The 22,156-nt window shown below is 47.9% G+C and overlaps 1 protein-coding gene across 5 annotated transcripts in view; it reads right to left on the reverse strand.

Moving 5' to 3' along the window:
- The window catches only part of PC (pyruvate carboxylase), a 102,309-nt gene that overhangs the window by 46,155 nt on the left and 33,998 nt on the right, over positions 1 to 22,156 (reverse strand). The window contains exon 1 of one of the 5 annotated variants that reach the window (XM_043581734.1): positions 15,416 to 15,528. The exons of 3 other annotated variants lie outside the window; for them this stretch is intronic. Coding sequence is in view for 1 of the 2 variants with exons in the window: in XM_043581730.1 (XP_043437665.1) it covers positions 4,648 to 4,650 (3 nt within the window). In the remaining variant the exon portion in view is untranslated. Of the gene's footprint in view, positions 1 to 4,647; positions 4,763 to 15,415; positions 15,529 to 22,156 lie in introns of those variants that run through there. One more of the 5 variants, XM_043581730.1, reaches the window with a different exon arrangement.

Raw genomic sequence — 22,156 nt, forward strand, 5'->3', positions numbered from 1 at the left:
AGGTCATGTGTTACAATAGTTATAAAAACAATAATAATAGCTGTAAGTGTCTGTGAAGTGCCAGGCCCTGCACTAGGTCATCCCCCAACACTTATGAGGTGGGTATTGTTGCGTTTGGCAGTTTTATTGACCTGTAACTTATATACTATATTTAACAACAATATACTTCTGGCTCTCTGCAGTTTATACGGTACTATTTATTTATTTATTTATTTATTTATTTATTTTTAAGTTAAGAGTCCAGTAAGTATTTTTTGTTTTGTTTCGTTTTTTTAAATGTTTATTTATTTGAGAGAGAGAGAGAGAGACAGACAGACAGACAGACAGAGAATCCAAAGTGGGCTCCGTGCTGACAGCAGAGAGCCTGATGTGGGGCTTGAACTCACAAACCATGAGATTATGACCTGAGCCAAAGTCGGTCGCTTAACCAACTGAGCCACCCTGGCATCCCAAGATACTTTAAAAGACACTGTCATTTGCTACTAACATCAACCTTGCCTAGTAGGAAGGGCAGGCATTACCTTCATTTTGTTTATTTTTTTAAAGTTTTATTTATTTTGAGAGAGAAAGAGAGAACGAATGGGGGAGGGACAGAGACAGACAGACAGAAGGAATGGGGGAGGGGCAGAGAGAGGGAGAGAGGAAGAATCCCAAGCAGGCTCTATACCCTCAGCACAGAACCCGATGGGGGCTCAAACCCACAAACTGTGAGATCATGACCCAAGCCAAGATCCAGAGCCAGATGCTTAACCGACTGAGCCACCTGGGTGCCCCATCTTCATTTAATAGATAAGGAAAGCCCCATTTGCTGACCCACATCACTTCTTGAACTCCTTGCTGCTGCTGACACCACCGTGTTGTTTCACACAACACACTGTGTTAACAGTCCCAGGAGCTGGAAGGGCAAAGGGAAAAGCAGCCAGGGTCCTGGGTGGGGGGGGGCGGTGAGGGCTGGCAGGAGCCTCCCTCTCTGCAGGGCAAGAGAAGCCTAGACAAGGTGCAGGTGGGGGCCAGATGCTGCTGTGATTCCATGGAAAGGGCAAAGTCTTAGTCAGAAAGGTCAGGTTCAAATTCCAGCTTTGCCACCATCTGGTCGAATGACCTTGAGGATCACTCCACCTCTCTGCACTTATGTGATATAGTGATAGAGGAACTACAGGATTTGGTTTTCCTCCCTGACTCCAGGCACAGAGTACCTAAAACCCTTGGAATTTCCTGAGTGGTAGGGGAGTCCAGAACAACTTTTCTTATTCATAACAACCCCCTTTCAAAGGCATCTGAGCTGATGCTAATGAAGGGGCTCCTGGTGAGCCTCTAGATAGCTTTGGGAACAAACCATCTGAGTAGAAAGCTGGAACTTTCGAGCCCCACATGGGGTTCTGTGCTGATGGTGTGGAGCTTGGTTGGGATTCTGTCTCCCTCTCTCTCTGCCCCTCCCCTAGTGTCTGTCTGTCTGTCTGTCTCTCTCCCTTCCCCCAAAAAATGAATAAACATTTAAAAAAAAAAACTTTTTAATTACCAAACCTGAGATGGGGATCACAGTCATCTCCAACTTATCGCTAGTTTGTTAGAGGTCCAAAAAGGCAATCGCAAAAGTCCTGCAATTAGTGTCTGAGGTGGGTACTGTCTTGTGCGACTGAGCGATTCACCCATGTCTGTGCTAACTCTGGGTGGTGTCAGAACTGAATTGCGTTGAAGGATTCCCAGTTGGTGTCTACAGAAAACTGGAGAACCAGTTGGTGTGAAGAAAAAACCACCCATATATTTGTTGTCAGAAGTGTTATGAGTAGAAAATGGCTCAGAACCTGTTAGTCCATCAATGGAACATCAATCGCAACACAGAGGATTGACAATTAATCAACCTGCCATAAATGAAACCTCAGACCGTTCTCCTTCAGTGTTGTAAACTATTAAGCCTCAATACATACTCCAAGGGCTATGATTAGATTTCATACAATTAGAGCCATCAAATGTTTATTGAGCACCCATTGCCCATAACACATACTTGAGAGACAGAAGATAAGCTAACACATGGCCTCTGCCTTCAATGAACTTTCTGGGGGCACCTGGGAGGCTCAGTCGGTTAAGTGGCCAACTCTTGATTTCAGCTCAAGTCATGATCTCACAGTAGTGAGATCTAGCCTCTCGTTGGGGTCTGCACTGGGCATGGAGCCTCCTTGGGATTCTCTCTCCCTCTCCCTCTGCCCCGTCCCCACTCACGCTCACGTCCCCACTCACGCTCATGTAAATGCACTCACTATCTCTCAAATAAATAAACAAACAAACAAAAAACAAACAGATATCTTAAAGCCTTTCAAAAAAACTTTTTCCATCTGGTGAGGAGACAAGACTAGCGCATTTGAAATATAAGGGATTGGGGTGCCTGCGTGGCTCGGTTGAGTGTCCAACTTCGGCCCAGGTCATGATCTCACAGTTCATGAGTTCGAGCCCCACATCGCATGTCTCTCTCTGCCCCTCCCCTGCTCTCTCTCTCTCTCTCAAAAATAAATAAACATTAAAAAAAATTTTTTTAAAGAAATATAAAGGGGGCGCCTGGGTGGCTCAGTCGGTTAAGCGTCCGACTTCAGCTCAGGTCACGATCTCGCGGTCCGTGGGTTCGAGCCCCGCGTCGGGCTCTGGGCTGATGGCTCGGAGCCTGGAGCCTGCTTCCGATTCTGTGTCTCCCTCTCTCTCTGCCCCTCCCCGTTCATGCTCTGTCTCTCTCTGTCTCAAAAGTAAAAATAAAAAAGGTTAAAAAATAAATAAATTAATAAATAAATAAATAAATAAATAAATAAATAAAAGAAATATAAGGGATATTAAACAGCCAGCATATGCAAAGGAACTGTTTGGAGATAAAAGGGAGATGGGGGAAGAATAAAACGGTTGAGGACAGCTAAGTGTCATGGAGGAGGGGCTTGATCTGGGTTCAGAGGAAGAACCCATTCCAGAGGCCCCAGTGGGTGGTGGCACCTGGCCCACAGGACATCAGCACCTGCTCAGCATGGACCAGTGGTGAGAGGCAGGGCCAATCAGACTTTCCCTGTAAGCATGGTCTTGCCTGATTAGTTTAGAGTCAGGGTCAGGTGACACCAAGTAGATGCTGATCAGGTGAGGAACCAACAAAAGATGAAACTGGAGAGGTCTAGTGAAATGATAAGCAGAGAAAAGTTGTTCATTCCTTCACTCACTCAATATTGATTGAGCCTTTGCAATATGCCGGCTACTGTTAGGCACTGGAGATACAGCTGAACAAGAGAGAAGAGGTCCCTGCCTGCATGAAACTGACTATTTCCTTCTAGTCAGGAGGAGATCAAGGGCACAAATGAGATCATTCCAGACCCAGCCACTCAGATAAATTAAGCACTGACTGTCTTCTTGCCTCAGACTTCCTCCTGATGACAGGACTCCTTTTGAGTCACCCAACAGAGAATAAACTCATAGAAGCTACATCCCTCCATCCCTGGTCCAGAACACGAGGAGAAAAGGCACATTTCTTACCAATTTTGCTCTGGTAAGTTTGGGACAAAGCAAAGGGAAATGTAAGTCCTCCTTCTCACCTGTTCCTCAAACCACACACACACACACACACACACACACACACACACACACACTCAACCTGTTACTCCCTTCTTGAATTTTTTTTTTAATGTTTATTTATTTTGAGAGAGAGAGAGAATCCGAGGCAGGCTCCATGCTGACAGACCAGGAAATGGGCTTGATCTCACCATGAGATCATGACCTAAGCTGAAATCAAGAGTCAAATGCTTAACTGTCTGAGCCACCCAGGCACCCCTCCCTTCTTGAATTCTTATCCGGACCTGGAGGAATCTGGCCTGTTTGCAGTGAAAGATAACCAGAAGCCATTTCAGGCCTGAGTTTCTCCTCCTCCTGAACCGAGGGAAAGGTTTTCTTCTAAGCAAAAGTTGTCTCCCTTTGGATCTGAGCAGTGGGTCCTGCTCAAATGCCAGAAATCTGTTCTCCCAAAATGTGGGTAGTTACATGCTTTCTCTTCACTGCTGTCTAGAACGTAATCACAAACTCAGCTCTTGAAGAGAACGGATCTTGGCCCTTCCATTTCAGATTCCTGAAGGAGAGCCAGGCCTCCCTGTTCTGCAGCTCCAAAGCATTTCGTCAAGGCCGAAACTGGCCAAGGAACGGGGGCACAGCACGTGTAGACCCCTGGGCCCCTGATCTGGTGCTGTACTAAGAGCAGACCCTTCTCCTGACCACTTGCCCCTTCACCATTTCCACAAGGGACCCCAGTCAAGGGAACCACAGGGCCTTTCCCCCAGATATCACCACCACACAAAGGCACTCGGGCCCACAGCTCAGAGACCCTAGGCCCATCTTCCTCCATCCCCAAGTCCTCAGGCAGAACCCATTTCCACTGTCAAATAGGGTTTGCCCACTTTGGGCTCCTCGGTTTTGTCCATTCCTTTCCAGAGCTGTCCCCACAGGCCTATGAGCAATGATCCAGCCCACCCTTCCCCTGGATTCTTGTCTCTAAGGACTGTTCCCAGAATCCCTCTGCCCTCTTCTTTCCTAAGTAGCAAGTTCCAAAGGGAAGAGAAACAATGACCACAGTGTGTACACAGCCCCACCCGGGACAGTGTGCCTATGACCGCTGAGAGGTGGTCCTCTTACCATTACAGGTGGTCTGCAGAGCCCTAGGGAGGCCACGGCGTTCCTGGTACTGGAATACCCAAATCTGGGCCCTCTACCCGCTGCCTGTTTATAATTGACGCCGCCTGTTTATAATTGACATTCTAGGTTAAGCCTCCGTCAATGACTCTCTAGAACTATCCCCTCCCTACAGCTCAGAGGAGAGAGCCAATCTCTGGCCCAGGAGTTGACCTTGAACAGCCTGTTTGAGGGAAGGGAGAAAACAAAACCAGGTCAGGGGTGAGCTGGGAGAGGGCAGTCAAAACCACTGCCTACAGACTAGCGGAAGGATTAAAGGGCAGTGGTGTTTGGCTTTTACAAAGGAAAGAAGGCCGGGGATAGGAGAGTCAGCCAGATGAGAGAGCTTCTGGCCTAAGAAAAGGAGCAGAGAAGGGTGCCTGGGTGGTTCAATCAGTTAAGCATCTGACTTCGCCTCAGGTCATGATTTCATGGTTTGTGAGTTCAAGCCCCGCGTTGGGCTATCTGCTGTCTGTGGCGCAGAGCCCGCTTCGGATCCTCTGTCCCCTTCTCTCTCTGCCCCCCGCCCCCTGCTCTTCTGTCCCCTTCTCTCTGCCTCTCCCCACCCCCCATGTTCTATCTCTCTCAAAAATAAACACTAAAAAAAAAAAAAAAGAAAGAAAGAAAAGGAAAAGAAAAGAAAAAAAAAAAGAAAGGAAAGGAGCAGAGGATCTGACAGGAGAAGAAAAAATGAGGAGTTTGATGTCTTCTTCCTCTTGCTGAGACCTAAGTCTCAAGTTGCCCCTCTGGGATCTGGAGACACCCTGGTCCTTTCTCCTCTGGGGCCAGGAGACAGGATTCCTCACAAGGGCACATGTTACCTAGCGGCTCTTATGGGCTCTTGGCCTGGTCTGACTTCATTAGCAAGGTTTTTAAATGCTTGAACATACTATTAAACCCACTCAGATCGATGCATTTAACACAGTGTTATCCTCACGACCTCTCCAGTCCTGAATAGGGATACAGCTCCTACCCCCCGGATTCCACCCCATTCCACCAAAACAAAAACCAGCCCAGGCTGAGCTCAGACAAGAGTTCTTGGAGGAAGCACAGTCAATAATGCACACCTCTATCTTTGCTTAGCTCCCTGAACCCGAGGTTAATAAGTCAGAGAGGCCTTCTCTGCTTCTGAGTTCTTGCTCTCTGCCAGGGCGGGGGGCATCCAGAGAAGGAGGAGGGATAATCCAGGGATGGTCCTGCTAATGAAATGTGGGTGCACCTGCTCTGGGCAGAGGTTCTAAGTCAGGCAGAAGTCCGAATGTCAGGAGTCTCTGGGGGACCTACGAGTTAAATGCAAACTCATTGTGGGAGGGGACCTGCTCACTCCTCTGGGATCCAGGACCTCACCCTGCACAGGTACTCTGTTCCCACCTCGTGCCCATCTTTCTCCAGAGCCGACAACAAGCAGCGTTCTGCTTCCAAGGAGGGGTGTTAACCACTAATAAACCCTGACAAAGGCAGGCAGCTGCAGATCCCGGAAGAGGAGGCCAGTGACACTCCGGAGGGGCCCTGCCCAGGAACAGTAAGAGTAGAGGGTCGGCTGGAATGCCGAGGCGAGAAACCGGCAGAGGCTCCCTGCGTACAGCACTCTGGCTTCCGAGCCGAGACAGGCCTCATCCTTCCCCGGCATCGGGACAGGCACCCGGTGCCGCTTCCCCGGCTGGAGGCGGAGCAGTGCCACGACTCCCACATCCACCGTGACACTGCCGCCTGGCCGATAAACTGCTGAGAGGGTTAGCCGAAGGCAAGAGTTGGCATCAGGCTGGCACACAGGTCTCGGCCTCATCCAGGGGCAGGGCCAGCAGCGAGACTGGTCTGAAGAACATTTCTACAGCATGAGATCATAGTCCAGTGCTTCACAAACCTTACTTCAATCTCCTTAGACCACGGAGAAGACAGGACAGGGACATTTATCCCCATCGACAGAGGGGAACTGAGACCTTCTCAATACAAGTGCAGAAACAGGTCCGAGAAGGACCGGACAGTCCAAGGCTACAGGCACAGACCGTAGGCAAAGGCACAGACTCTGGGCAAGTACCCCTGGACATGAAGTGACCAAAATCAGGAAAGATGGGAATCCCTTCACCAATGCTCTGGATATGCTGGCAACACGGGTTCAGAGATGGGTGGTCCTTGCTGCTCACGAGGATAACCAGGCACAAGACAAGAACAGGGCTTCATGGTGAGAAGGACCTGGGTTTGGGTCTTAGCTCTGCTGGGTGACCCTGGGTGAGTCCCTTAACCTCCAAGTCTCAGTTCTGTCATTTGTAAAATGGGCATCAACAACACATACCTTGCAGGGCTGTTGGCGAAGGCTCAACGGGTCAGATTATGAACAGCCAGTTTCTACTTCCAACTGTTCCCAATTTTTCTCACACAAGTAGAACCTTCTTCATGAGAGAGGTGGGCAGACAGAAAGGAGAAACATATCCTAACATTCTACTGTTTCTCCAACTTGTGTTAATCTTCCAGCATCAAAGAACTCAAGAAGGACGAGAGTTAAGGGGAAAGGCTGGTGGTTGAAGAGGCTCCGTTAGATGGCTGGGTACGTACCCACCTCTCCCTGTAATCTTCTCCCAGACACCCGCTGGCATCACAGAGGTGCTGTGAAATCTGTACCTTTCTTCCCATAGCACCCAGGTCTGGGACGAGATCCAGGAAGTAAGTCACCTAGCTTTGAGTGGGAATAGTCCCAGGAGCAGAGTCCTGCATTCTGAGAGGAACTGAGAAGACCTGGGCCCATCTAGGGTCAGAGGAGACTGGGGAAAACTTCCAGTGGCACTGATGCCACTCCCCACGGGACACTTCTCCAGCTGCCTCTGCTCATGCTTCATTTCTAGCACATGCAGATCAGGCAGAACAGTAACCCTCACAGGTGTTCCTGCTCCTCCAGATAGAAGCTGCTTGAGACGCGGCCCATGTCTTACTCAGCTCTGCCTGCGGTGAGCATTTCACAGGACCAAAAATATCACCACTGGCGGCAATGGTGGCACCGTGTTTTCTGTTGAGTCCAGCACAGCCTGCCTAGATGTCTCTACCAGCAGTGGGGACACAGAACGCCTGAGGGACTGAGGAGTGGTCCTTGCCCTCAAGGCATTCAGGGCCAAGGAAGACACTAGACATGTAAAGAAGTGAAATGAATTGCTCAGCACGGTGACTACAGTAAATTGCATTGTATATGTGAAAGTTGCTAAGAGAGTAGATCTTGAAAGTTCTCATCACAAGAAAAACAAATGTGTAACTATGGATATTAACTAGACTTATTGTGATCACTTCACAATACATACAAACATTGAATCATTACCCTGTACCCTTGAAAGTAGTATGTCGATTATCCCTCAATAAAGAAAAGTAAGTGAAGTATGGCGGGTGCTGTCATATAGAAATAAGTAGGGAGGGTGAGGGCCTAAGCAGCAGGTGTCAGGTCTAAGCTAGGGGTAAGTGAAGGGGGAATGGAGTACCCAGAAGGGCATCGCAGAAGGTAGCCTGAAAGATGAGGAGAGGGACAGGTGGTCTGGAGGGAAAGGAGGAAGGGCAAGCATCCAGGAAGAGGGAGCCATGTGACAGGGACACCACCTGGCTTTGCGTGTTCACAAGCCATGCACAGCTTGGCGTGGCTGGGGCGGCAGGTGCCAGAACAAGGCTGGGGAGGAAGACGAGCTCACTGCATCACAGCGAAACATAATCATCTGTGCCACGGCTTTCAATCTAAGCAGAACATCCAGCATCAAAAACTGCAGCAAATAACTTTCTATACGATTGTAAAACACTGCCAAGGTCACCAGTTACTATTATTTCATAGTTTGGGTGTTTTGTTTTGTTTTGTTTTGTTTTGTTTTGTTTTGTTTTAGAAGAACAGAAGTGGGGGGTAAGGAGTCAGGGTCTGACTCAGTTAAACCAATGGCAAAGATATTCACCGCTGTTCTGGTTCATGGGTCACTCAGATGTGGAAGCAACAGTGTAGACCCTGGGTGTGACAGACCAGATTCAGCAACTCCAAGATGGAACTACCTCTGTCTGTGCTCTGCTCTGGGGGTGGAGACGCGGCAGACAAGAGGCAGATCTTGCATCTGTCCCACCCACCAGGGCAGCTGGACCCCTCTAATGGCCTTGGTCCCCCATTCTTCTATATCACCCCAAATCCAGCCCCAGAGGCATTAAGGGTCTACCACTTCTATGAAGCAAAGCAGGAAGGTAGAATGTCTTTCCTTCATTCAAAAGCGTGTAAGGAATGTCCACTGGGTAATGAAAATGATGCTAGGTGCTCTGAAGAAACAGAGGGAGAGAGTCACCCCCAGAAAGAAGCAGCAAGCCACTCGTTTTGAGAGCAGCTCTAGGCCAATGAGCAAATGCTTCTGGACTGATCCAATTCAACCCTGGTGTTAATGAGCTTCACGATTTCTAAGACAGCCCCATTCCCTTCGTCCTCCCCACAACTCCCTCTTTCAGTACCACAGCTGGAGCTTTGGGAACGGTGTTCAATGTATAACTCACTCTTTGATTTGGGAGTTTACATGACCCTTTGAACTTTCCTCTCCTGGTCTATAAAATGCAGAGTGATCTGAGTCATCTTGTAGAGCTTCTCTGAGAACTTAACTAGGTCACGTATTTTGGAAATACCTAGGAGAGTCTGGCACATTAGAGCTGCCCACAAAAGTAACCCCAATGGTCAGCCCTTGTGATAGCAGCCTTAATCCTTCTCTCTTCCCCTCACACTCTGGGGCTCAATATAAAAGGTAGAAACACAAACGCAAGTGGAGGGGGTAGGGGGCAGGAACAGTGTCAGTGCCGTACAGGATGATGCCTGGAAAGGGAACTGGACCGTGTATCAGAAAAATCCTGGTCCTACCTCTGCTACCACTGATCAGTGCTGTGCCAAGAGGCAAGTCACCGTGCACTCCGGGCTGCAGTGTCTTCAACTACTAGGCCAGAGACAGTAAGACCAGTCCTTCTTCACAAGAACAGTGTGAACAAAAAATAAACAAGAAATCTCTACTGCAGTGCACTGTGCTACCAAAGCGCCAGGCCCTACGGAGACTTGGTCTAGTTGAGGAGAGAGTCGGCAGGAGGGTTAAACGACAAAGTTAAGTCAATGTATATAGTAAGACAAGCATCAAAAAGAATAAAACAGTGAGGAACAAATATAACAAAAGAAGTGCAAGACTGGTACACTGAAAACTACAAAACATCACTGAAAAAATGTGAAGACCTAAACAACAACAACAACAAAACGCCTCATGTTCATGGATCAGAGACTTAACACCGCTAAGATGGAATACTCCCCAAACTGACTCAGTGCAAGCCCTGTCAAAACCTGCAGCTTACTTTAGTTGCAGAAATTGACAAGGTGATTCTAAAATACATACAGAATGCAAAGGAAGCAGAACAGCCAAAAGAATCTTGAAAAAGAACACAGTTGGAGGATTCACACTTGCCAATTCCAAAACGTAATACAAAGCTATAGTAAACAAGATAGTGTGGGACTGGGATAGGGGACACATAGATGAATGGAATAGATTTAAGAGCCCATAAGACCCTCATATTTACAGTCAACTGATCTTCAGCAGGGTACAAAACAACTCAACAAATGGTGCTGTAACAGTGGATATTCATAAGCAAAAGAATGAAGTCAGACCCCTACCTCACACCATTTATAGACACAAAATGGATCAGACTTAAACGTAAGGGCTAAAACTATAAAACTGTTAGAATAAAATATAAATCTCTGTGGCCTTGGTTTCTTAGCTATAACAGAATAAGTACAACCAAAGAAAACAGAAATAAACTGGCTCCATCAAAATAAAAAACTTTTGTGCTCCCAAAGACACTAAGAAGGAGAAACGACAACCCCATAGAGTGGGAGAAAATTTTTCCAAATCATATAATCTTATCAGGGTCTAATATCCAGAATATTCATCAAAAAAAAAAAAATTTACAACTCAAAAATACAAACAACTTCACAAAAATGGGCAGAAGATTTGAACAGACATTTCTCCAAAGAAGACATACAAATGACCAATAAGTACATGAAAAGATGCTCCACATCATTAGTCATTAGGGAAATGCAAATCAAAACCACAATGAGATACTACTTCCTACCCACTATGGCAGCTATAATCAACAAGACAGACAATAACAAGTATTGGTGATGATACAGAGAAATCAGGACCCTCATACACTGCTGGTGGGAATAGAAAATGGTGCAGCCACCTTGGAAAACCGTGGAGTTCCTCAAATGATTAAATACAGAGTTACCGCATGACCCAGCTACTAGATACATACACAAGAAAAATGAAAAGACACGTCTACACAAAACATATATACAAATAAGCACAATGGCATTGTTCATAATAACCAAAAAGTGGAAACAACCCAAATGTCCAACTGGTGAATGGATAAGCGAAATGTGGTATATCCATCCTTACAATGGAATATCATTTAGCCAAAGAAAAAATGAAGTACTGTTACTTGTGACAAAGTGAGTGAATCTTGAAAACATCCAAATTTTAAAAAGCCGGAGACAAAAGGCCACATATTATATGATTCCATTTATATGAAATGTCTAGAAGAGGCAAACCCCAGAGACAGAAGGTAGATTAGTGGTTGCCAGGGGCTGGGGGTCACAGAATGACTTCTGATGGGCACAGGGTTTCCTTCTGGTGTGATGAATAGGTTCTGGAACAGTGGTGTTGGTTACACAATACTCAATATACTAAAACCACTGAAGCACGCACTTTAAAAGGGTGAATTTTACGGACTTCAAGCTGTACTACAAAGCTGTAATCATCAAGACAGTATGGTACTGGCACAAAAACACACTCAGATCCATGGAAGAGAATAGAGAACCCAGAAATGGGCCCACAAACGTATGGCCAAATAATCTTTGACAAAGCGGAAAAGAATATCCAACGGAATGAAAATAAATACAGTCTCTTCAGCAAATGGTGCTGGGAAAACTGGACAGCGACATGCAGAAAAATGAACCTGGACCACTTTCTTAAACCATACACAAAAATAAACTCAAAATAGATGAAAAACTCAATGTAAGACAGGAAGCCATCAAAATCCTCGAGGAGAAAGCAGGCAAAAACCTCTTTGATCTCGCCCGCAGCAACTTCTTACTCCACACGTCTCCGGAGGCAAGGGAAACAAAAGCAAAAATGAATTACTGGGACCTCATCAAAATAAAAAGCTTCTGCACAGCGAAGGAAACAATCAGTGAAACTAAAAGGCAACCGACGGAATGGGAGAAGATATTTATTTGCAAACGACATATCAGATAAAGGGTTAGTATCCAGAAATCTATACAGAACTTATCAAACTCAACACCCAAAAAAACAAATAATCCAGAGAAGAAATGGGCAAAAGACATGAATAGACACTTCTCCAAAGAAGACATCCAGATGGCCAACCGACACATGAAAAAATGCTCAACATCACTCATCATCAGGGAAATACAAATCAAAACCACAATGAGATACCACCTCACACCTGTCAGAATGGCTCACATTAACAACTCAAGCAACAACAGATGTTGGCGAGGATGCAGAGAGAGAGGATCTCTTTTGCACTGCTGGTGGAAATGCAAGCTGGTGCAGCCACTCTGGAAAACAGTATGGAGGTTCCTCAACAAATTAAAAGCAGAACTAACCTATGACCCAGCAATTGCACTATTAGGTATTTTCCCAAGGGATACAGGTATGCTGTTTTGGAAGGGGCACATGCACCCCAATGTTTATAGCAGCACTATCGAATAGCCAAAGTATGGAAAGAGCCCAAATGTCCATCGACGGATGAATGGATAAAGAAGATGTGGTATATATGTATACAATGGAGTATTACTCGGCAGTCAAAAAGAATGAAATCTTGCCATTTGCAACTACATGGATGGAACTGGAGGGTATTATGCTAAGCAAAATTAGTCAGAGAAAGACAAATTATCATATGACTTCACTCATGTGAGGAATTTAAGATACAAAACAGATGAACATAAGGGAAGGGAAGCAAAAATAATAGAGGGCACCTGGGTGGCTTAGTCAGTTGAGCATCCAACTTCGGCTCAGGTCATGATCTCATAGTTCATGGGTTCGAGCCCCACGTCGACCTCTGTCCTGACAGCTCAGAGCCTGGAATCTGCTTTGAATTCTGTGTCTCCCTCTCTCTCTGCCCCTCTCCCACTAGTGCTCTGTCTCTTTTTCTCTCTCTCTCTCTCAAAAATAAATAAACGTTAAAAAAAAATTTTTTTTAAAGTAATATAAAAACAGGGAGGGGGACAAAATATAAGAGACTCTTAAATATAGAGAACAAACAGAAGGTTGCGGGAGGGGTTGTGAGAGGGGAGATGGGCTAAATGGGTAAGGGACATTAAGGAATCTACTCCTGAAATCATTGCTGCACCATATGCTAACCAACTTGGATGTAAATTTAAAAATAAATTATAAATAAATAAATAAATATAAAAGGGTGAATTTTATAGTATGTGAACTGTATCTCAAGTAAAGCTATTATAAAAATACATTTTTAAAATTAATGCACGTTAAACCTTCTTAAGAAGTTAAAATCCTTGGACAAACAAAAATTTTGTGTTTGCTTCTTAACCACTAATCAGTAGTCGATATACTCCATGACCTCAGAGAGTCTTCTAGGAAGGAGTGGAGAGCTTTTTGTAAGCAAAGCAAATTCAGTGCTGGGTTACTGTGGAATGTGGTACCCTCACTTACATTTATTAATCTGTTTTAAAATAATAATAATAAATACCTTATGGGCTAACAAATATTTTTCATACAACTATATTTTTAAAAACACTGGGAATGGGGCGCCTGGGTGGCTCAGTTGGTTAAGCGTCCGACTTCGGCTCAGGTCACGATCTCACGGTATGTGGGTTCGAGCCCCGCGTCGGGCTCTGTGCTGACTGCTCAGAGCCTGGAGCCTGTTTCGGATTCTGTGTCTCCCTCTCTCACTGACCCTCCCCCGTTCATGCTCTGTCTCTCTCTGTCTCAAAAATAAATAAACGTTTAAAAAAAAAAAAAGTTTAAAAAAACAAAAAAACACTGGGAAGAGTGGTATTGTTTTACTTTTTTTTTTAATCTCTTTAATGTCCAGCTTAATCAAAGATGCTGGATTTTCAGGGTGCCCGGGTGGCTCAGTCGGTTGAGCATCTATCTGACTCTTGGTTTCAGCTCAGGTCATGATCCCAGTGTCGTGGGATCAAGCCCCACATCGGGCTCCACACTGAGTGGGGAGCCTGCTTGAGATTCTCTCCCTCTGCCCCTCTCCCCCACTTGTATGTGTGTATGCTCTCTCTTCTTCTCTAAAAATAAATAAATATTCTTAAATAAAAATAAAAAATAAAAAGCAAAGATCCTGGATTCTCCTATCTGTGCTTCTACATTCAATCTGTTGTGATAAGTCATGCTTATGAAGAAAATCTGGACAACTCGCCCCGGCATGTATTTAGCAAAAGGGAGGAATATTTTAATAACAGCCTTTCCAGACAATTGTGGATACTCCTGTTTGATTCTACACCAAAACTTGACCAACAGTAGTTAATGATAACATGAAACAGGAAACCCTATGAACTTTAATGTACTCTGTTAGGTTTAATTCCACTAGCCCATCTTCAAATATAAATGGGCCTTTTACCCAACATGATTTTGTTGCACACTAGTCATTTAGAAAATACTGGTTCACTGACTTATGCTGATCTTCAAGATGTGGACACATTTTATAATAAAATGTGAAGATACCACAAGTGTAACATTACCACCAAGATCATCAGAAAAGTCTAGGTACCGAAAAAAGCTGCCAAGCTCATGACGTTGGATATAAGCTTTCCAAAATTCCAATTGTGGCTCGACAGTTCTAATTTTGCCATTGGTAATAAATGCTATTAGTTGTTTTCTCTGAAGCAACAGGTTCACTAGCACCATTTTTCAAGAAAAAGTCTGTCAGATACCCAAGTCTGAATAACCACAACAGCCAGTTGTGCTTTCAAGTAAAAACAGCATTCCCTGGAAAAAGTGGCTAGTTCAGCTTGCAACCCAAAGAACCCCCACAAGTGCTTGTCCTCAAGCCAACAACTGTAGTTCGGCCTGCGGAGCGCCTTCCCAGGTTATCACACAGAATATTAAGGACGCGTACACGCACAGAGAAGAGTTAATGAAATGGCTCTCTTTCCGTAACCATCCTGAAGTGATCTCTGAAAATGGTTTGCTACTCACTTGACCCAGAAAATTCCACAAAATCATACAAATTGAGTGTTCAAATCTTCCTGTTCACTTTAAGAACACACATGAGGGGTGCCTGGGTGATTCAGTCGGTGAAGCATCCGACTTCAGCTCAGGTCATGATCTCACAGTTTGTGAGTTCGAGCCCCGCGTCAGGCTCTTTGCTGACAGCTTGGAGCTGGAGACTGCTTCGATTGTGTGTCTCCCTCTCTCTCTGCCCCTCCCCAGCTCTCTCTCAAAAATAAACAAACATTTAAAAAAAAAAAAAAAAAAAGAACACACATGAAATTGCCTAGGCCATCAAGGGTATGCATACCCGAATAGCCACCAAGTATCTGAAAAATGTCACTTTGCAGAAGCAAAGTGTGTCATGAGGTGACTCCGCAATGGGTGGGGTTGGTAGGTGTGCCCAGGCCAAACAGTGGGGCTGGACACAGGATCGGTGTTCCAAAAAGAGTGCTGAATTTTTACTGTACATGCTTAAAAATGCAGAGGGTAATGCTGAACTTGAGAGTTTAGATGTAGATTCTCTGGTCATTGAGCACATCCAGGTGAACGAGGTCCTCAGGATGCAGCATAGAACTTTCAGGGCTCATGGTTGGATTAACCCACACGATGAGCTCTCCCTGCCACACTGAGATGATCCCCACGGAAAAAGAACAGATTGTTCCTAAACCAGAAGAGGAGGTTACACAGAAGAGAAAGGTATCCCAGGGGAGTTAACGAAACGAACCATCTTTACTGAGGCTCCTCAAGGCCACTCAGTGAAGCCGGCTCTATGCAACAGCAAGCGTAAGGAGGCCAAGGGCTCTGTGCCCCCCGCAACCCCCCGCCCGGGCAGTCTGCTGCGGCTGCCCTGACTCCTGCAAAGGCACCAGTTTTGCCCACGTTGGCTTTTGCACCATCGGTGCAAATGTCAACACAGTGGAAAAGACAAGTCATCTCCTGGTATTATTGTGAAAATCATTCTGACTCAGGGACCCCCTTGAAATGGTCTTGGGGACCCCACTTGAAGAGACACTTGTCTAGGAGGCCACTTCCTACAGACTGGGAGAAGGGAAACCAACTTTAAAACAACCTTCTTCGCCTCGTGACCTAAGAAGAGGCAAAGAGGTGAGCAGAGAATGAGACAGGTTTCCTGTTCTGAGTCAGAGCAGGAGAGCTGACTCAGCGCCCTTTCACTGACAGCCTGAAAGGGCCTGGGAGTTTGAGCGGGAAAGACTGCTCGCCTCGGATTTCAAAATCTTACAAAGGAGCTCCTTCCCCGTTTGCTCTCCGCCCCACACCACCCTTCCATTCCTTTGACCCCAACACAAAAGAGGCACCTCCAATTCTTAGGACTGTCCCCCCTCCTTCCCCCGTTTCCACACCAAAGAGGGCAAAGTGGCCAACGTGTGCAGTTGGAGGAGAACAAGGAGGCAAACAGAGAGGAGAGCAGCAAATCCCATCCCCCGCCTTTGCCAGGCGGCCCCCAGCCTGGGCTCACCCGGCCTTCCCACCACATTCCCTTCCTGCGAATTCAGAGCAGGCCTAGATTCCTGCCAACTAGCTCCTCAGCTCAATGTGAACACACAGGTCTCCGGGCTTTCCCTGCTGCCACAGCTAGGGTCTCCTGGTAGGGAAGGCCCCTTCTCTCAGCATCTCGGTTCTTACTCCCACCCACGGAGACGAACACAGACCCCCAGGCTCACAGCCCCAACCTTCCACGATATTCAGTAGAACATGAAGTGAGAGTGGGATCGGATTTCTCATCCTAGACGTGACTGCTGCAACAGCAGCAGCAGCAGCAGAAAAGCCATGGGCCTGGGAGTTCCAACTCGGAAAACAAAGTGCCATTCAGGCCCCGGGGACAAACAATAGGCCCTTATCCTCTTCTGTGGTCTAGGCCAAGAGCTGCTAAGCAGAGCTGGCTGGGCCCAATGACTAGCCCTTGGGCAGGACCACACCTAGGATGTGTGGGCTCCAGGCAAATATTTGGGGGGGGGAATCTCCTCCTCCACAAAAAAAACTTCAGTCACTCACACTTTGCGTTATCAGCACCATCGTGGCTGTGCAATCTCACGTGATCCTACAAAAGAAATACTGTGGCCACCAGTGGGAGCTGCCCTTCTGGAACTGGGCCCAGACGTGGGACCTTGGGACAACCTCTTAGGACATCTGGTTGTCCCCGCACAGGGCAGAGGGCAGAGAGACCCCAAGGGGACGATGTGGGTCCCACTCCTTTTCGGGAATGCCGAGCCAGAAAGGCACCGGAGGTGGGACACAGAAGATTCAGGGGGAGGTACTCCCAAGGGCGGGACCCCTGAGGTGTGCCTGGCCTAAGGGTGGCACTGGCCCTCAGACACAGTCACAGTCATGGGCTTGAAGGGTTAAAGGGCTGCCTTCAAAAAAAAGAAATCTAGGAACTCACAGCCCGGTGCTTCTTGTTTCCTGATCACCAAGCCCCTGGGCGACCCGAACACGGCTCCGTCTCCTCCACCTACACTCATCCCTGCCTGGTCTCGGCACAGGCAACAGGTAAGACACCACGAAGCAAGGCCCCAAGGAGACTTTACTGGGAGTTCTTGGAGGGAAGGACTCAGCCTGGTCCAAAGTAAATGGTTGACAAATATGAGAAAAGAACAAGCCCACATAACCCATAAACTGACGATCCGCTCCCAGGCAAGAGAACATTTAACTCAACTTAGTGACACGAACAGACCCTGCCCCTGGGGGCATTTCTGCCCTCATCTCTGTGCCACCAGAGGTCCTAGGGTGTGCCAGCTAGAAGGCGCTCACCAGGAGCCCGACTCTGCCAAGGAGGGGGAGGAGCTGGGGGGAAGGAGGGGGCCACTCCCGTTCACAGCTAGGTGGAAAGCTGGAGTGGCCAAAACCTGCCTCAGGTTCCCTGTGTTCTGCCAAGATCCACACCCAGCAGCCGCCTACTGTGGAGGCAGATAACTGCCCGGCCCGCCCTGCCAAGGCGCTCTCCTTCCCCACCACGCTCTCCCTCACAGCACTTTTCTCGGCTATAATTAAACAGTATAACAGGCCTTCTGCCTGTCCTCCCTGCTACCAGGCCACCAGGGCTCCATCTTTGCTGGACACGGCAGGGAACATGGGGCCCGGAACACAAGTAATCAGTCTGGGGCCGGGGGGTGGGGTGGGGACATGCAAGTCTCTCTCAGCTACACACTGGCCCCTGGGGGTGAAGGCCAGCTGCAGACCACTCCGCAACCAGTGACCACGGAGACCAAGGGCTCCAGTGGTGATTCGCCATTCAGCCCCGCCCACCGTCTCCACTTAGCTTCGGGCAAGCCAGGCTCAGGGCTGCGGATAGCCTGCTCTGCTTGTGGCCGAGCAGTTTTACGCGTGTGGTCTGTGCTCCTAACAAGGTGAAATAGAGCCTAACCTCCCGAGTGACACGGCTGGCTAGAGGCAGCACGCAGCTCAGCCAACTGCCAGGCCTGAGACCACGGCTTGTTCCCCCTGGCAGCCCAGACCTAGCAGAGCAGGAAACCAACAGGCACAGGGTAAATGTCTGTGGCAGTGATAAGCCATTAAGGGGGAGACACAATACTGCAGAATGTCCAGGGGATTGCGTGGATCCAGAACATCTGGACCCCAGGCCTCGTTCTTTGTGACCATCTGCAAAATGAAATCCCTAAATTCCCTCGGGATCACATGTGAGAGTTCTGTGCTTGCCGTGAGGATCTATGCAAACGGGTACAGGTTTCCAGAGATGGGCCTCACCTACTTGGGGTCAGAAGGGAATGGAGAATTGATAACCTGAGAAAAGAGGTCAAGTCTGAAATTCCAGAAGGAAGCTCCTAGGAAAACTGGAAGTAGGCCCGGAGGGCTGATTATCCTTAATAGCAGTCGGTGTGTCTGCTGTTTCTTCCCTGCTCTCAGGTTTTGTCTGGTGTGTGTGTTTTGCCTCAGCTAGGCCGAAGCTTCAGATTAATTAATCTAACACCTCAATAAATGTGCGTCAACTGCTTGGATGGATGTAAGAAAGTTACCAATAAGGGGAAAGGGTCTGGAAAACTATTGGCATTCTTGTGTAACAAGGCAGAGATTATTTTTTGGCCTGCATTTGGGGGACCCAGGGCAAGCAGCGCCTCAGCCATCAGGGACAGCAGTGCTCACAACTAACAGCCAGCTCTGGGGAGGGCCTTTGGAAGTTCCAGGAGGGCCTCCAGCTACAGGGAGGGGAGAAACTGGAATCCTGTCCACTCTCCCCTAAGTTACACGTGTTCTTACCCCTATGGAACACCCACCATCCACTGCAAAATCTTGACTCCAAATGCCAACTCCTTCCCTGGCAGCAGCCTGTGAGCTCTCCAGCAGGTAAGGAAAACAACAAATGAAATCCTCTTTCCTCCTCCTAAATAATTTTGCATTAAAGGAGAATTCACACAAAGGCAATTAGAACTCGTCTCCACCCGCAGCTCCTGCAGAAGGGAGGCATAAACAAACCACCAGGCCTCACGTCTACTGGAGTCTATGCCTATGCCGCTGTTAACATTTCTACTTCTGACAGTCTCTTTTGGCGGTGTGGGTGAGAAAAGAAGATGGGTGGGAAGATGAGAGGCAAAGGAATAAATAAATAGAATGAATAAAAGGCTTCTCCACCCCTGAAGCTTCCAGATGTTCGGCTCGCCCTAGCCTCAAAGCAGAGCCCCAGTCAAGTGGAGGCCCGTGGCACTCCCCGTCTTCTCCCTGCAGACTCCTCTATCCAAAAGGGCCTCTAATGTGGCAGCTCAGAGAGGAGACAGACCAAGCCCCACAAGCCTGCAGGCCCCCAGCGCCCACATAAACCAGAGGGTTTCAGGAGAGGCCCTGGAGAAGACTCAGACAATCCCGGCACCATGGACCCAAATGGGCCATCTCAAGCCACCAGGTTAGTCTCAAGGGGTAAAATGAATGAAGAAAATATTTTCTATTTTCAAATTCCCCCTTCACTCATACCCTTAAAGAGCATCTTTGAGGAACTTGGGGGAGGGGCTTCCTGTGTGCTATCAGAGGCTCCCCTGAGACCTCCAGGAGCTTGACAAGCTGCAAAGGAACAGAAGCCGATGCTTGGGGAGGGGGGAGGTAGTGACAACCGTGGAATAGGCTCCAGGCCAGAGGCAGTGAATGGGCCAGTCCTGAGGATCTGTGTGCTAGGAATAGCAAACAGACAGCAAGGAGGGGGAGGGGGCTCTAACTCCCAATGCCGAGAGGAAAAATGAGGCCTGGCAGTGAGGGGCCTGGCCCAGGCTCCCCCTTTGAATGAGGTCAGAATCAAAATCTAGGCACAAGACACTCGCTGACGGAATATACAGATGAATGGATTCGGAACAAGACTAGTTCGATCCGCAGTAATCAGACTAGCAGAGACAAAGACAAAGTACGTGTGTAAGTAATCTGGAACAACGAGGCTCACTTTACCACGGGCCCAGAATACACCACGCCACTAGCTGGGGTACAGAGGGAAGGGGAAGGGAGGAGGGGCAAGGCAAGGGAGATGTGTTCTCAGACTCCACATGCCAACAAGGCAAACCTCAGCCTGCACAGCAGATACCCTAAACAAAGGTGCCAGGCTGTCCATCCAACGGGGCCATCAGCCCCAGATCTCAGAATACGGGGCTGGGAGAAATACGGGGGAACAGGAGAAACGGCATGGACCTAAAAGCAGGCGGGGCGCACGGACTGTCCTCCAGGGACCTGTTGCAGCTTCACAAAGGACCAAGGGCCAACTCTTGGCCACAGTTTCCTGTCAGCTCCAGGCTCTGGAAGCCGCCACTACGTTATCACCATACCCTCCTCCAGGCAGCCTCGCCGGTGGCTCTCTTCCTCCTATGGGAGAACTCTGACCACCTCGGGAAACGGCACTGGGCCTGGACTCACATTTGCTCACTGCAGAGAAATAGGACGGAGGCAACGTGGCCAAGGACAAGATGCCTTAGCGGGTCGGTGGCTCGACTGCCCCCTGACTGCATCGACTTATACCCTCGCCTCCGCTGTGTCACGAGGAAGACAACCCACTCTCACTAGCGCGTCGAGGAGTGTGGCAACAACCTTGCTAAAAACTCAACTGTTTGCTAAAAAAACTCCTCCTTTACATCTCTTCAAACCCTTGGGCAGGATTATCTTTATCTTCACTTTAGCCTTAAAGCAGCAGCATTCTAGAGATGAAATAAAAGCAAAAAGAAAACAGAGACCAAGGATAATTTTGTAAACCAGAGAAGGACCAAGATGTTCTGAGCAAAGAACCCTGCTTCTCCACCCTGGGCATCATGTCAGATGCCGGCAGGGAAGGGAAAATAAAAGCAAGTGAAGGCTTCGCGAAGGACATCAGCACAGACATGACAAACAGGAAACCCCGGGCCATTGAGAGAAAGGAGCAAGCATGTGGCCTTCTGGCGGAGGGCTGGCCGTGTCGTGCTCGGTCAGCAGTGGCACAGCAACAGGGCCGGCGTGTGGCCTGGGTGTCGGGCCAGAGAGACGAGTCTGAAGCTGAGTTTTGCTACTCCATCACTGCACAACTTGGGGCAAGGCGATCACCCCCAGGAGCCTCAGTTTCCTCAAGGTAATACCTTCGACCTCCAGAAGAGACCACAGCAGAGCCGAACAAACGTAGCAGCCGTTATTATTTCGCTGCTGATTTCTTTTATATAAATTTAGTTCTCCACAAGAGAGGAAAAAAAAAAAAAAATCAACCAGCAGGTACAAAACCACCCAAGAATTCTGCTCTCATTTCCCCCCCACTTTGGAAGACCCCCTGAGAATTACAGGCTGACAAGGCTCTACAAAGAGAAAGCTGCCAACCCCTATACATCATTTACAAAGGGGTTCCTTCCCTAACCCCCGGCTCAGTTAAACAGGAAAAAGGAGACCCACCATCTTCCTCATTACAATTCCCCTGTGCTTGTGAATGAGGCTATGCGTCCCTTTGTCTGCATCAAGCCCACCCAGAATCTACAATCCCAGAATAGACTTTCTGAAGAAGGAAGGGGGTTCCCGGCAGTCTTAATTTAATCAGAGTGGGGAGGCACTTGAAATCTAAATAAACAGAACGATGACAAGAAGGATGAAGAGGCAGCTATAGATAGATGTACTTTTCATTCAATGAGCACCTGCCCCAACTTAAGATGAAAACACGCTTTGGGGCGCCTGGGTGGCTCAGTTGGTTAAGCGTCCGACTTCAGCTCAGGTCACGATCTCACGGTCTGTGAGTTCGAGCCCCGCATCAGGCTCTGGGCTGATGGCTCAGAGCCTGGAGC

This window comes from Prionailurus bengalensis, chromosome D1, assembly GCF_016509475.1.
Source record: "Prionailurus bengalensis isolate Pbe53 chromosome D1, Fcat_Pben_1.1_paternal_pri, whole genome shotgun sequence".
In the NCBI taxonomy this organism is placed as follows: Eukaryota; Metazoa; Chordata; class Mammalia; order Carnivora; family Felidae; genus Prionailurus; species Prionailurus bengalensis.